We start from the raw sequence: 16,901 nt of genomic DNA on the forward strand, positions 1-16,901 counted from the left end.
CATTGAAAATATTATAACATTAACCCTTTGAGTGCTGACTACTCGCGGCCTATGTCGTCCGTACGGACGGCGCGCGTCTAGCGCTGACGATCGCTGCGGACGGAATACTTTTTCGTTAGACTGAACTCTGTTGATTGACTATTCAAAGCGCAAATCGTAATAAGTTATAGTAATTCTTTTGCACGAGATTAAATGATTCAAGAGCATTATTTTTTAGTTATTTTTAATTATTTATTATAAACATTGAAATTTACAGTTAACTAGAATTTGGGTAATAAACTAGAAAACAATAAACTAGAAAACTAAATTTAGTAAATATAACACAAGTTAATAATTTAGTTGTGTGTGAAAAATTCAGTGCTTGAGAAAACTAAAAAAACCAGATGTAGAGTTTCCTTACAAGTGGTGACCACTTCAACAATAACGAGGCACTATTGGCATTTGTTTACTGCCGTAAGGAATGCATTTATATTTATTTCACACAAACGTAATAGTATCACTTCTGCGTAGGTGTTCGGAAAAATTGAAAAACCCATACATGCGTCCTTAGCCCATGCCGGGTACTTACAGAAAGCGCATATATATATGTCCTTAGTCCACACCGATAGCTTTCGCCAGACACCTATATGCGCTCACAGCACTCAAAGAGTTAAAGTATATCAATACGTGTAAAATGCCTAAACAAAGCAAATGTATTTAGCTATGCATAAAAATCCGCAGTTTAACAATCATCATCTTGTTAGAGAGAAAGAGAGAGAGAGAGAGAGAGAGGATGTTATTAATTTAGTAAAGGGACTATCTTAACCATAGTTTCACCATTTTGCTTAGTGGGTTTGTGGGTTTGCTTTTGTGGGTTTCTTACATCTTTATCCGAGATAACTTACAATTATTATAACTTCTAACTTAAAATTACAAGAGTAATTAAATCTACAATAGCTTTTGATGGTTTTAGACCATTATTACTATTTGTTAGTATATTAGTATTGTTAATAAGTGATGGTTTAAAAGGGGTAGGATTTTATGTAAGGTTTTGAGAAAAAATACAGATGCTCGTAATTTGAATATCTTTATTGAAATCTCGCAGCAAGTATTGAGAAAAACATTCTTTCTTAGAACATGATCTACGATCGTAAAATAATTAACAAATGAAATAAGACGGTAGTTTCAGGGCTAAATTTTTATTTGCCTGTTTGCTTAGTTACAATGATCGACGAATGCGCTTCACAGTCATTAAGAAACTTCTGTATCGCCGAATGTGAGTACTTACCGAATACGTTTTGTCGTAAAATCGGAATTATCATAAACGAGTGATTTGATTAATCGTAATCTAGAGTATGATTTACAAAATGAATAAGGAAGGAAAAAAAAGGAAAGGAAGGGAAAAGATCGTAAGCGATAAATAATTCGAAAACCAAGGTGTTAACCGGATAAAATAAAAAAAAGAAAACGAAAAGGAGGAATTGGACGTGAAGGAACGCGGAACGTATTTGTTTCAGATGCAACAAATTTTAGATACAAGTGTAACAGTAATAATAACGATAACGTAAGCGGATTGGCCGGTTTTACAAAATGATCTCGATAGTACACCGCGTTTGTCGGATGCACGAACAGCAGCCAATCAGTTCGACAGTCGTCGGATACATACGATCGCCGATTATTAATTAATTCTTTTCGATCAACTCGGTGAAGGTGAGGTCCAGATCGTCGCAGATGTATTTGTACTTTTCTTTCTCGTGTACAAGCTCGTCTGAAATAAACAATGCCTTCGTTAAAAATTTATCAGATTAAGCAACTAATAAGACATTTATCGTTACACTTATATATCTATATATAGAAGATAATCTGTATTATCCTAAAAAGTAAAAAGCGAATATATTGCTCCGTCGCCTTTACACATACTTAATGTATGAAAATATTGATATGAAAATGATCTGATGGTAATAAAAAAATGCATTTCGATGACAAAATGTTTGATTTTTAACTCTTTGCTTATATGTATCTATTATGTTAAGTTTACACCATTTCCGTCTTTATCAAACAATCGGAGCTTTATTTTAATTGTACGATCCAAAAATAATTTGACAAAAATCTTCTTCTATAAATAGATACAATAAAGAGACAATAAAAGATACAATAATCGTGGAAATAAACAAAGAGTTAAAGTGAAAAAAATGATATTCATGACGATGTTTCTACGGATATCACCATTGTCTCGGTTCAGTAAGGGATATCGATATTTCACTTTCATGGAAAAGTGCTGTCTTGTGGCAAATTAGAGCCTCGAAGTCGTTAGTTAAGCAGGTTAAGCTCGAGAAGTAACTTACGGAGTACGTGTTAAGAGCAAGCGAGATTGTGAGAAAGTTTGAAATTTTGGTGGTATATATATGAATATATATATATATATTTTTTTTTATTTGTTTGGTCGAAGCGTTAAAGAGGTTGGTTAGTGGCACGTTAGACGCCGTAGAGTTCCATGAATGCTTGATCCAAGCCGTCTCCGATTTCCTTGTATTTCTCCTTCTCAGCCACCATTTCATCTGCAAGCATTCGCAATGTTATTTCGAAGAAAATTTGCAAACTCTTCGATATCTACTCGACAGTGTCGTAAGTGTCCGAGCAGATCTAAGCTTTAAGAAGGTAGTGCTAAGCTGCTGAGAATCGTTAAAGAGCTATGAAGCGTTGGTTGGACAGGAAGTGGGGGCTTTGGAGCAGATTCAATCTGTTCTTCCTTGGATGTTTTAGTAAAGATGAATGAGACTCGTGTATCTCTGACAGCTGCTTGTAGACCATGGAGTTTGAATTATAGATTATGATGCTGATGTAACGCGTCGTGTATGAAATATGAATATATGATTTAAATTTGAGGAATAAAGAAAGATGATTCTTAGCTGTATCAATGTTTCCTAATCTTTATCGAATCGCGATCCTCTTTATAATAGACAAATAATTTACAACTTCTCCACTCTCTCTCTCTCTCTATATATATATAAGGAAGATTACATCGATAAATAAACGCTAAAAATCTTTTTTTAAGGTAAAGTCAATTTCTATTCTATTTTTACTTTACAATTTTTATCTCATATAACGCTGTTGCCATACTGAAGTAAATAAATGCCAAACATTTTCAGTTGAAATTGACTAGCGACTAATCAGAAAACACTTTACTTTTTCGGGATCGCGACTCATAGGTTAGAAACGCAGAATCTATACTATACATGTTCCTTAAGTGACAACGAGAGAGGCTATTTTCTATAATTCTAGATTTTTTTTCTAAGGGAGTACAAAGTTGTTGCTAAAAGTTATAAAAAAAATTAAGTATTCTATATATTTCTAAAAATACGAGAGCCTAATTAAAATGGTATCGATTCGAAGGAAACAAATATGGCGGCATAAAAATCTTTCCTCAAGGCCACGTTCTCCATTTAAGAGAACTTCGACAGTCCAGAGAAAAGCAGTGGTTACATCACTACATATTATGTTTCTCTGAATCATCATCACTTCGACTCGAGAAAGACCTTTATACTATGTACACATATATCTGTAGAAACTACGAATACACTTACTATGATCGGAGATATCCTCCGAATAAACAGTCGAAAGTTTGACGATTATCACAGGAAAGGGATGGGCCATGCTGGACAACGGGATTGTAGTTGAAAAATTCGAAGACTAGCAAATAAAATAACAAGCGAGTTTACTCACCACGATTTTTTTGGATACGTACCATGGACACATTTTGGTTCTCCTTTGTGTATTGTGGCATGCAACAACTACGCACAGCTAACACAACGGGCAGCGTCGTGTGTTATATCGCGTTGTACACACAGTTGATGGTCAGTAGTTCTTTTTTTTTTTTATTTTTGTTAAGAAATCGGGAATTAACGCTTTGTTGGAGATCAGATTAAAAAAAGAAAGAAAAAAATATCAACACTCACACAGAGACGCACAAAAACAAACGACACGCTGTTTTTTCAAAATTAAAATATATATTACAAACAGTTTTATAATAATAGCAATATATATAATAATCATTACAATGATATTAGTGTTATTATCGTTCCATTCGTTTTTTTTTTATTAATATTAAGTAAATTAATAAACTAAAACTCTCAAGTGTGAACTCAAGTATTTGCGTTTCCTTTTTTATGCATTTTCTCTGTCGCACACATTCTCACTGTCTCATTCATTCCACCTTTTTCTCCCTCTCATGCTCTTTCACTCTATTGGCATTTTCTCGAAAAAAAGAAAAAAAAACGGGAATAACAAAGAAATGTCATTATCGTTAACGGTAGGACGCGTGGAATCGTAATTATTGTGCTTTCTTCGTTTTTCATAATTAGAGAGTAAGAGCATGATCTCTCTTACTCTTTCTCACACGCACTCTTTTTCACTATCGTTCTCTCTCTCTCTCTCTCTCTCTCTCTCTCTCTCTCTCTCTCTCTCTCTCTCTATAGAATAACTCGTGACGTTTTCGATCGCTGGACGCGCATTAATTTCTTCGGATGTCTTCCCGAGATTTTGAGAAACCCAAATGTACATTGTATTATATCTAAAATGATTTAGTTAGCATACCAACGTATTAATCGATTTATACAAAAAATCTAAAACATTATTGCACAAACTATTCTTCGAAATGGTCATTCCGTAAGTAAATGCGGCATCTTTGTTTCAATTATTATTTGTTCATAATAATTAATCATTGATATATTCTTCCTATTTCTTACGATAGAAGGACTTTGTATATTCAACAATGAGAAAGTTTATTAGTTGGCTATGAACTTATAGCACGTTCGAACAGGTGATTTAATTTTGAGCTGATTTTTATTGGTTTACATAACTCTATTAGAAAGTAGAGTTCCTTATTGCTGGAACGTTTTCAATTGTTAGCCATCTTTCCATTAAATTTCCTATTCTTCGTTTATCAGATTTTTAGCGTAACAAATGGCAATTCATATCCTTAAGTTTAAATCCAAGTTTCAAGAAACTGCATTACTTACGGGATTACCTAATACTTCATACTTTTACAAAGTTGAGAAAACTTTCTAAATTCATCTCGACACGACATCCGACAAGCTACAATGAACGAGAATCACCCAGGGGATTAGATACGTAAAAGATGGTCAGGCAGTTTCTTCTTCACGATGATGAAGAGGGGGGAATGTTTCACGTGGAATTAACTATCACACACCTTCGAATTAGGTGGTCTTAATACGGATGTAGATATTAATTAACGATATCAATTAACTGCGGCGATGAACAATCGCATAAGATGAAGGTACGCGCCATGAAATGGAAATTCTCTCATTCTTTCTTTTCCTCTTTTTTCCTTCTCTTTTTTTCGTTTTCTATTGGCCAGAGAATGATTACAATAAAGGATTAATCCAGGCACGATCGGTAAACGTCGAGTGGCTCAGCGTGAACTAGAAGGACACACGATTTTTGCGAACGTATTTTGCTCGTTCACCTTTTTATTTCTAATGATTGCTGCGTTAATTGCGATTGCAAGTTCACCCTTCCAAGATCGCATTTTGTCGAATAATCTTTATGTGATTAAACATTGAGTACTTGGGGAACACGTAGTAGAAAATTAGAGAAGGAGATTCTGTTTGAAAAATTCGCTCCACGGTTCAAATAGCTTTTCATAGTTAATATCAAATAGTTTATAGTTAATATGTTTTTAAAAAATGTAGAAAATTGGAATGTGTCTATGTTGACATATTTTTATCAAATAAAAATACAAATCTGTCCATTAAATTTAAAATTAAAACTTCAACATTCAATAATGATACAAACAACAATATAAATTAAAACCGAAATATTCTCAAATTATTTAATTTAACACATTTCTTATTTACTTTTTAACATTACGTAAAATGCAATTCAACACAGAATCACAAAGAGTTAAATAAAAAACACAGAATAAAAGTCTCTAAGAAATTTTCAGCAGACTTTCGTTCCACGCTTCATGCATAATTATTTAGAAATAATCTCCTTCTCTTTGAACTGGACTATATATTCCGAGGTGCCCTGTATTATCATACATGTATATTAATATACGATTTAAACTACAAATATACAAAAACTTTTAACATATATTGCGGTTTCTTTCTATATATCTCTTATTCCTGACGTATACCTCGCTAAATTCTAAGCTTTAACCAGTGAGATTAATACTAGTCTTTTTGGCTGGACCACGCGCAAATACGAGCTTAATGTTGGATTTGTTCCTCGAAGGTATCACTTAGCTGGCAGTGAGCGTCTCTTAGAAGCATTTAAGATTTATCATCAGTGAACGAACGAGCAGTGGAAGAAGGCCAAGGACGTTCCTTTTTCATGCTGAGCCCCAGGGAATTATAAAACGTTAACGACGAAAAGCAACGAACAATGGTCATGTTCGTCCTTTTGCTGCCAATTCATACAGTAATCCTACGTCGAGGAAAAATTTACTTATGTGGTCGAATTTGTCAAACATTTTTTTTAAGGTCGTTCCAATATGTTTATTGGAACTTTTTATGATTGTCATTGAAATGTGCATTAATTAACAAATTGAGGAGTCTAAAAAGCCATTAATTGTTCAATTTAATACTGTTTATATAAAAGCTATATAACTATCTCATGTACACAAAGATAATAATCAAAATACAGAAGAATAGAATTTTCAGCAAAATAGATTAATTCAAAAAGTAGAATGGTATAAATCTCGCGATGTCTTACGAACGTTGCGAATTAAATTGGGCCGGACGTGAACCTCGGAAACCACGATACGTGATAGGACGTAAGAGGTGGAAAATATTTGACAAACTCGATAGAAAATTCTTCCTTGACGTATACGCTTTGATCGATTGCCCTTTTTACTCTGTTTCCTATGTCTTCACTCACGATTCTCTTGTACAGTACTCGCCTCGTAAGCAATTAAAAGACACTCAATAGTATTGAAATTAATCATACTAATCGACAATGCAATTAAAAGCAAGCATTACCAGAGAAGAAAAGAAAAAAAAGATAGTCGTGAAAGATATGTTTTGGACAACAAAGGAAAAAATTTCAAAGAAAAAGAAGAAAAGAAACACAGAAGACAAAGGGAGTTTTCATCTTCGAGTCCCTTTGACAAACCGCACACCCTACCTTTCTTTTTTTATACATTATACATTTTACTTGAACCATCGTTCTATCCTTTTCTACGAAAAAGACGAAGAAACGATAGTTCGAGCGAAAAGCGTGCGCAGCAGCAGAAGTATATAAAGTGTAAAGTATATGCTCTCTTTTAGACGAAAAAGAGAAAAGGAAGGAAGAAAAGAAAAAAAAAGTTTTTCAACGTTTTGCGAAACGTTTACGAAAGCACTCGTGTCGCACAGCGTGTATTTTTTGTTTCTCAACGATATTTCGATAAATATCGTCGAACTCAAAATACTTTCGATGTTCGTTCGTTCGTTCGTTCTCCGACCCTCACCCCTTTCGAATTCTGTTTACAGTATTTACTTATTATTCTTTTTATCTCTGTTTTGTTCCTTTAATCCCGAAGGAATCGTACCCTAGTATCTGCGTATGCTTTTGTATTCTCAACGTTTTTTGTTATTTATATAAATCTTTTCTCGACTTTTTTTTCTCTCATGTTTCTGTCAGCCGCGAGACACGATCTACATGTTCTGGATGTCATGCAGGGTGGCCTCCATCTCTTCCTGGAGCAATTTGTTTTTCTCTCTCTCGGCGGCAAGGTCGTCTGTAAAGATCACCGGTTAGAGGGAGCTTGCACACGCACATAGAAGGCACAGACGAGCGCGCACAACTTTCTCATTGATCGCGGATATGCCCTCTCGGGGGTTGCAGTGGTTAGAGCAATGAAACACGTCGTGATCATCGAGCAACTATGTACACACGTCACACGAGACGACGCGACATATGACGATTATGTCATCGCTTTTTTTGGCTTTTAAGTCGTCGTCGCAGTTAGCATTAAAATCGGCAAATACAAATGAAATAGGTTTTACAGCAAACGACAGGCATGATTGTTTCGTAGATGAAAGAAGAATCGAATGATGTAAAAAGTAGTAAAAAATAAAAATACACTATCAGCTACAGGTATTAGGACACGTTGAGATAAATAAAAAGAAAGTGAATTCTTTTCACTGGCTTTTAGTGATTATATTATTCTTCAGCTATTTTATTTCGTTCATTATTTGTTTTATTATAAATCTGTTATTTCATTCGCATCATATCGTATCTTGTATCGTGGAAGATTAAATAAAGTGACTGATAAATGGGTGTCCTAATCTTTATGGCCAACAGTGTATATATTTTTAATGGATCATTACATAATATTACATACGTTATTCGTTATTCAATGGTAAAAATCGAGATATAATTATATTGACAATAATTTCTAAGAAAGAATCATCCAAACGTGGAGTAATTTCTAATCAGATTTTAAAACTGGATTTTTCTATAAATCTAGTACTCCAACTGACTGTCGTCTGCGGTTCTATTAATCATTGGATGCACTCAAACAAACTCGAGGAGCTTGGTGAATTTGGAAAGAAGCGATGTTATGGTTCGTTAATAGATCCCTAACAGGTTATCGCAACTGTAACTGAATGCAATCTTACTGTTCATATTCTGCTCCCTTCGACTTGTTTTTAACGTTCGATTCGTAGTTCTCTCTCTCTTTCTTACTCTAACTAAGAACATAATTTCTAATGCTAAATTAGACTAAAGTATCAAAGAAACAACAAAATGGTTGCTATTCGTAGTAGAGTTGGAAAGAAGGTTCGTAATGACCGTTCGAGAAAGTAAAATGTCTCGAAAACGAAAATTTCGAACGATGACACGAGAGAAACGGAAGTGAAAAATGGTTGGATGAGATACGCACCTTCGAGCCTGTCGACCTCCTTCTGCAATTTCTGCACGGATCTTTCTGCGAACTCGGCACGAGCTTCAGCCTACAGAAACGAGAAGAATAGATCAGTATTTGTACTTTGTCACAGTCATGTGATTTGTCGCCGATTTTAAAATTTTTACATAGGAAACTAAATTCTATGCATGCGTCAATGCTAATAATTTACAGAGTATTACGCATACGTATATTATATCCTATTTAAATTCGTCAAAATAAAATGCAATATCGAGTATAATAATAATTATTAAATATCGATATTTACTAATATCATTATATATATATATATGTATGAAATATTATTAAAATAAAATATCCTTTTAAAATCGACGGATTTCTTTACTACCATTTTTTTTATTAGTACAATTGCACTCCATGCTTTATTTTTATTTCCAATGAAAACAAGATAACGAAAAACTGTTAGTTAAATGCACACATTATTTTTTGTTAATTAAAAAAGTTCCATTTTCTTTACTGATGACTCAACACCCAAACATTCGTACCTCATTCGTTGCTTATCAGGAATTGAGCAATCGATATACATCTTTTATAGTTGTTTTTTTTCGTTTGTACTTATGCGTAATATGCGAAATATCAGTACCTGAACTGGATTAATGAAAGGTGTGCAAAATAAGAAGGGAATGTGTACAAAAGAACGAGCATCTAATGGAAAGAAGCAACAGGATACAGTATGTACAAACCTAAATAAAATTCTGCTAATTCAGCTAATTCTAGTGTTTGTACAACGAAATCAAAATAATAGATATAAGAATCTCTAAATATTTCTTTTTTACTAAAAATGATAATATTTCAAATTCTGCAATGAAGTATTCCACTTTCGTTTCGATTCTCACTTACCTCTTTTAATTGACTATCCAGAATCTTCACCTGGCCCACGAAAGTCTCCTCTCTTTGCGTCGCCTATTTTTAGACAAGCGCAAACAAAAAGAGAAAAAAAAACGATCTCAAGTTAGCTTTACAAAACTAAAAAAGAGAAAAAAAATATGTGAAGTAAAACAAAACGAGAAGAAGAAGAAAGATGAAGAATGACGGCTAAGGTTATAGAAAGAAAGTAGCGTAAATGAGGAGAGAAAAGGGTGAACGAGTTAATGTTTTAGTAGAAACGGCGGAAAACTCGCGACGACAAATCACACTCTGCTAAAAAAAAACAAGAATCAGATGCAAAACACTCTCTAAAATGATTTGTACCTCCTTCAGGCGAGAGGTAAGAGTCTTAATTTGGTTCTTGTACTCCTCTTCACGCTGGTTGGCCTATGGTACAGTAACGTGAACATTATGCATCTTAATATGGAAATTTACTTTTCTCGATCCATCGACGCGTCTTCTCTTTTTTCCTTTTTAATTCTATGCCGCCTGTTCGATTATTTATCTTTCGCGTTATTTTCTATCGCGTTTATCATACACGTTTTGCATTAAAACGTTAAAACCCCTGCGAACCTGTGTATTCATTTCACGTTACCGTGGAAAATCTTGCGATATTTCTCTTACATGGTTTTTCTTACAGCGATTCTTTTGTCCCGTGATAACATTCGCAGTGTGTAAGTCCCTCGAGAAGCCAGGATTTTGATGCGCGCGAAGGAAACCGAGAACCCGAGTGTTAAATGGACGCGTCGTTATGAGGCAAATCGTTTAAATCCGTTCTTTCCATTATAATTGGATTATTAATAAACTGAACTCTTTGTTCTCCTCTGGTATCGCTATAGTGATATTTTATGACATGAAAATTATTTCTTCTATTATTTTCAGAGGTGAAATTGTTTCGAAAATGAAAAAGAGAAGAAGGCTACTATATAAATAAATCTATCAATATTTATAATTAGACTGTCGGATATTTATGTATTCACAGAAAAAAATAGCAATCTTATTTTGTATACTTTAATCATAATATTAATTTTAATTTTAATTTTGTATACTTTAAAAGTATACAAATTTATATAAATTTACAAGATACGAAAAAATATAGAAAATGTTTCATTTGTATATGAGAAACGATTATAAGACGTAGAATTGATACAAATTGGTCGCGGCGCGAACGTGCAGTGAATTTGAAAGAAAGAGAAAGTGAAACAGATTGTATATGTATGTATATTCGAGATTATATATATAGATATATATATATATATTTGTTGTCAGTAGTACTTACCTTCTCTTCGGAAACCTCGAGGGATTTCAGGTTGTTGCCAACTACGCGTAGTTCTTCTTCAAGCTCGACGATCTTCCTGTAAAATGAAAAGATCATTTACAACGAATCCAGGTTGTAAATACGAATTCCTACCTGTGAGTGTGTTTTTTTAAGTATGTGGAAGAGCACTGGTCGCTGCTCTTTGTGTTTTAACTTTGAGGATGATTGAGTTGTTTTCAACATAGAATTTAGAATTTTTTTCTTAAGCAAGTAACTTTTTAATTTCTAATTTGAAAAATAGTCTTCCTATTCTGAATGCAATCATTTTAAACGAAATAAAATTTTTTATTCAAAATATGATATCGTTTTACATATAATTTTTTCATGAAAGGAATTTAAGATACTCGATTTTAAAGATTGAGTATCAAAAATATTATACAGGGTGTTTCGAAATTTATATGGAACTTTCTTGCAACAGTATTGTATAGAAATACTTTTTTCAATAATATCACCGATTATAATTTTATATTGATTTGTCATCGACCAGCGTTCGTCCTTGTTAGACAAGCGGAAGGAAATTGTTCATGAACATTGAAAAATTAAAAAGAATGTGGAGAACAATGGCACATGCACAAACTGAACCACCTACCCTTCCGAAAGTTCTGCCTTTTCCTCGGCGCGCTCAAGATCCTGCTCCATCATGACTAGTTTTCTGGCAACCTGTGATCAACAGCCACACTTGTCATGCGAAAAAGCAAGGATGATAAGGGCTTAAAAAAAAATATGAACAGAAACAAAAAGAAAAAAAATTCCAGTAAAATACAGAAAACAAAAGTTATATCGCAAATGCATGCGGACAGTCAGCTTCCAGTCTGCTTCTCGTTGTTTCCCATTGCTTCACCAGTCTGCTGCTCGATTTGTGACTCGAATCTTATAGAAACGCTCTTATAGAAATATATTTTTATCCAAAAAAAAATGGAATCAAAATGAATTTCACAAAATACATAATGTATTCACGAATTATAGTATTAAAACAAAGCATTTTATAAAATATAAAATATAGAAAAAGAAATATACAAGTTGCTTTATCGTATTAAGTACTTTTTGATTCCGATTTTCTTGGATACAAGAATTTGAAGAGGAATCTCAGTCACAACCGCTATTACACTACACATTGTAAATATTTTTTTGCAATTGGAATTTTTCTTACGCAAGTTCTCTCCCTCCTCACATAAAAGTGAGTCTACAGACTCAGATTTCTCTTTTAAAAGTAACACGATTCAATCGACATACACGATCGATCCACGACACAAATTGTGATCGATCGCAACTGCACGGAACCTGTTTGGTTCCAAACCAACAACTATATGAATTTTCATTGAGAGAAAACTCAAAAAGAAAACCAATCAAACGAACACATTAGGAAACATCTGTGTTAAGACAGTTGCACACGTGATCACGTGTCATCAAACGTCTTTAATCGTGCCTCTGTGTGTATGTATACATATGTGGCAGGTGTACATCCTCGTGGACATGCACACATGAGAAAGTGTAGCGAAAAACAGGGGGAAAAATGGGGTATAAGAAACTGGCGGTTTTTGGCGCACGCTTGAAATTCGAAAAGAGGCATTGTTAATGGCAAGAAAAGAAAAATATGGTGGGTGTGAGTGTTTTGATTTTTTGAGAAACGGATGCTTACGACTCTCCGGCCTCGGCACGTTCCTCAGCACGTTCTAGATCGGCCTCAACCATGGCCAATTTACGGGCGACCTGTATAAACGACACATACACACGGTTTCTCTTTATGTTCCGTTTTTGTCTCTCTCCAGCAGTTCCTTAACTCGCTCTTTTTCTCTTTCCGTTTCGCCGGTCCCTGTCTCGACCAGGCATCTGGGCCAAGATCGACGCTCTCGCGCCTCGATCTTGTCGCCATTATCGCCCCATCATCGAGATCACCGTGATTCTGACCGACTCGATGTCGCTCTACGAACTGAAAGAGCTCGCTCCTTTTGCGTCTGGTTGCTTCCATCCACTCCACTCAGTCTAGTCTCCCCTCCATTCGTTTTTGTAACTCTACCTTGAACGTGGCGAATTTCTAAAGTAAATGGCTCGTCGGAAACGTGGAATAGCGTTTGGTTGTAACGAGTTGGTGATTAGTGTTAACTGACTGCTTTCAGAGATTTATTGGAGTACGAAGATTTTGTTTGAAGTTGTTAGATGCGGAGAAGAAGTGATGGTAGCTTCTATTGCAATTACTATCCTTAAAGAATTAGTAATAGTGTGTTATAATACTTGAACAGCTCGGTAAATAATTATAGTGAAAATGGTGTAATAGAAATAAATTGTACATGTAACTATGTTCCTTTTCGAATAGAAAGCAATACTAATTTTTCCAAAAGCATTTTCTATGCGATATTGCGGAATCCTTGCAAAGAATTATTTATAAAAATGCTTATTTTATCCGTTCTATTGCAATTACTATCCTTAAAGAATTAGTAATAGTGTGTTATAATACTTGAACAGCTCCGTAAATAATTATAGTGAAAATGGCATAATGGAAATAAATTGCTCGTATAACTATGATTCTTTTCGAATAAAAAGCAATACTAATTTTTCCAAAAGCATTCTAATAGAATCTTATTTTCTTTCAAGGAGAACCGTGTCAACTGATTACCGTTTCTTAATCTAAAATCTGGTAATCACTAAATTGCTTGGTAACAGTATAATGATGTAAGAGATAAGACAAACAAGTAAAATAAAAATAAAAAAATATTAATACATGGACGTATTTATATCTTCTAAACTACAAAATGCTATAAAATGAAATTTCCTTTACCTCCATTTAAAAAAGCTACCAAACTTCCAAATCTCTCCAACACCTCCACACCTTCACTTTCCATTCAATTGATAAAAAGTAATTCTGATCAAAAAATTTCCTTTGTCGTCTCATCACCACCAAGATGTCCTTTTTTTCAACATTTCCAACAAATTCAATACATTTCCCAGACGTTTCTTTGCAAAACAAGATGCAGATCGCGTATTCTTGACCAAGTGGAACGGGTCGGAAAGAGCCAGAAGACGGAACCACTTAATCATCTCATTATTCGTTCACAAATATTCGCTCACTTATTCGAGCTAACTCGTCGCGCTTGGTTAAGGGGTTAATAGTATTCCGCGTTCCTCCGCGCAAAATCCCACTCGTGATGGAATCGCAAATATTGAACCAGTGAAACACTAACCGTGAAACGTGCTTTTCTGTTCGAACTGTTTCGTTCGCTAGACGAGGAACGAATAATTTAAACGCGTTTAACTTGGCGACAACGAGCCACGCAGAGGTTGGAATTTTAAACAAAACTCCAGATATATCGTATTCGTGGCTCGGACCGACACGAGTCGAATAAGTGTACGCGTTCAAATAATCTTTAACGAACAGCTCTTTCAATTGTGTAGAACGCATCTCGTAAAGAGGAGATAAGAAACGAAGCAAGAGAAGACGTTTTCTCCACTTCGTTCCTAGAGATTGGCACGAATGGATAGAAATACTCGTATACTACGCAGCAACAACGAGATCGTCGTGGAAAACGAAAGAGAATTCACGCCGTCCCCAGGCATAAACCACGGAATAAAGCTGTTCACAGCGAGCTCTCTGGAATGTCCCTTTCGTTTGTCTACGTAGACCTTTCGTTCTATGCATGCAACCAACATCTTTTATGCGAACGTGACGCAACCCCTCGTGCAACTGTCTATCCACGTGACAATCATCGTGCGTAGATTTTCCATTTCCATCGATAATTCTCTACTCGATACAGAAATATAAAAATAAACAAAAATATATTATCGTCTGTAGATGTTTCATTTTGGTCAACAATTTTGTACTCGATATAAAATATAGAAATTTGGAAGAAAGCAAATATCGCAGCATATGAAAAACATAAGAAGCCGCATATTTTATAAAAGATTAATTTCAAAATTTGGTATATTGTTTATCAACACCGCGTCAAAATCTATCTTCCATATGTTTTAATATTTAGTTTTGAGATTGAATATGCATTTTTTACCATTTTGAATATTTAGAAAATATAAATCAACAAATGCAAACTTTATACTTTTCCCACATTGTTTTTATGTATCAAACGATAATAAAAATTTTTTAAAAAACAAAGTTGATCAAGATGATACGTTCATGACACGAAATGATCATTAAGTGGAATTGGATTAGTTATCTAACAGCTAAATATTGGAGCAAGAATTACAATTCACAAAATTTCAGTATGTTATTTTTTAGAATCAATGAAATCTACGTTATCTGGATGACGTAACTGACCAAAATTTGTCATTTGGCGGGAGGTTTATGTAACGTTCGCAAGTCCAAGATACAGAGGGTTCAATGATAAGCGATTATTGCATCGGGTTAAAACACAGAAAGAAATATCACACTCGGTTAGGGCTCGCTTCCGTTGATTTTCTGCAATAACTGTTATGCGGTTAGATCGTTAGACAGACAAGCAAATCGAGATTCTAATAGAACCTCGCAAGTTTGATTCTGTATCACTGCAAACATTAAGAAACATTGTACAATTTGTCTAGTTTCGATGTTTGTTAATACAATGACGCTCTAAAAAGATAAACGATGAGTTCGATTTTGTTATTGGGAGAGGATACAGACGCGTTGAAGTTACAACGATGCGTTTTAGGATTAAATAAATTTTTGTCAAACAGTAGAGGAGTCATCAATAATGTAGTTTTCTGTGAAACTTTTATCAATACTTGCGCAAGACACTCTGCATTTGAGCAATAACAAGCAATAAATCAAGATATTCGATGAATCTGACGATGTAATGGAACTTTCTTTTTTCGATCGTTTGCCGGGTGTGTTAATATACGTTCGATGCAGCGAAGATTCGTTTGTGCTCATCGAACAGTGTTTTCGTAATATTTCACGTTTTCTACCGTGCCAGCAAAGTTTCATGAATTAATTTTTCGTAATTTTCTTTTGCAACACAGTCGTTTGAATATATCGAGCCGCAATTTTATTCAAAGTTTAAAACACGGTTGAGTAATATGAAAATAATCGAATTTATAGAAGAAATTGCATATCAAATGCTATAGATGTGCAACAACCATGAAGGAATTAATTCTGATGCCCCGTTATTTTGAATTTCTAATTTCTGCATACGCATTACATCTGCTAGGAAAGAAGAATTGAATAAAATGAATTTTCTGTTTCTTGAACTGTGTAATATTATAACATTGAACTAAGTTTATTTTGTAATCTTTGTAACTTCGACGTCGTCGTGTGACACAACCTACCATAACAGATGGATGTTTGCAATATTTCTGAGCTACGTTCCGAATTCCAGAAAAGCAAAAAGAGGAAGTCTTTGGACAAAAGCAGCACCATTTTAATCGCGCAGCTGACCGAAAGGCACATAGTCTCGCTTTTATCACAACACAGAACGCGTTAACCATATTTTAACGAAGCCAGTTCCCGATTAGACAAACCGAACACGCGAACTTACGATATTCACCGAATGTATATTGAAAAACGATTTTGCGCGATAATTTTTATATGCAAAGTAGATTTTTATTTTTCTTTCTTTTTTCTACGAAATTGGCACTTGAAACATTGTTTACTTGTTCTTCCCCCGCCCCCCTTTTGTTTGCTCCAACAAACACTTGGAAATCACAGATATACAGCGGTTTTTAACATTTAAGTCACGCTCAAAACACGTGACACTCATATTATTCATATACGTGTATCACTTATCCATCATTTTTTTTTCTTTTCCTTTTTAATATTCCCAAAATAAGAATTATTTTATTGAAACACTGCACTTCTTACCAGTTGATCGATCAGTCGTTATCTCA

At 34.4% G+C, this 16,901-nt stretch overlaps 1 protein-coding gene across 29 annotated transcripts in view; it reads right to left on the minus strand.

Annotated features, from left to right (window-relative positions):
* The window catches only part of LOC126919407 (tropomyosin Per a 7.0102), a 40,842-nt gene that overhangs the window by 4,448 nt on the left and 19,493 nt on the right, over nucleotides 1-16,901 (minus strand). For 10 of the 29 annotated variants that reach the window (XM_050728641.1, XM_050728640.1, XM_050728646.1 and 7 more), the window contains 5 exons: nucleotides 12,733-12,803; nucleotides 11,055-11,130; nucleotides 10,100-10,162; nucleotides 8,867-8,936; nucleotides 1,163-1,747 (listed from right to left, as the gene is read on the minus strand). In XM_050728641.1, coding sequence (XP_050584598.1) covers nucleotides 1,662-1,747; nucleotides 8,867-8,936; nucleotides 10,100-10,162; nucleotides 11,055-11,130; nucleotides 12,733-12,803 — 366 coding nt within the window. In that variant the 3' untranslated portion in view covers nucleotides 1,163-1,661. Of the gene's footprint in view, nucleotides 1-1,162; nucleotides 2,538-3,964; nucleotides 7,721-8,866; nucleotides 8,937-9,748; nucleotides 9,812-10,099; nucleotides 10,163-11,054; nucleotides 11,131-11,682; nucleotides 11,754-12,732; nucleotides 12,804-16,901 lie in introns of those variants that run through there. The other 19 variants (XM_050728642.1, XM_050728629.1, XM_050728654.1 and 16 more) reach the window with 11 other exon arrangements.

The sequence above is a fragment of the Bombus affinis genome, chromosome 8 (genome assembly GCF_024516045.1).
Source record: "Bombus affinis isolate iyBomAffi1 chromosome 8, iyBomAffi1.2, whole genome shotgun sequence".
Taxonomy (NCBI): Eukaryota; Metazoa; Arthropoda; class Insecta; order Hymenoptera; family Apidae; genus Bombus; species Bombus affinis.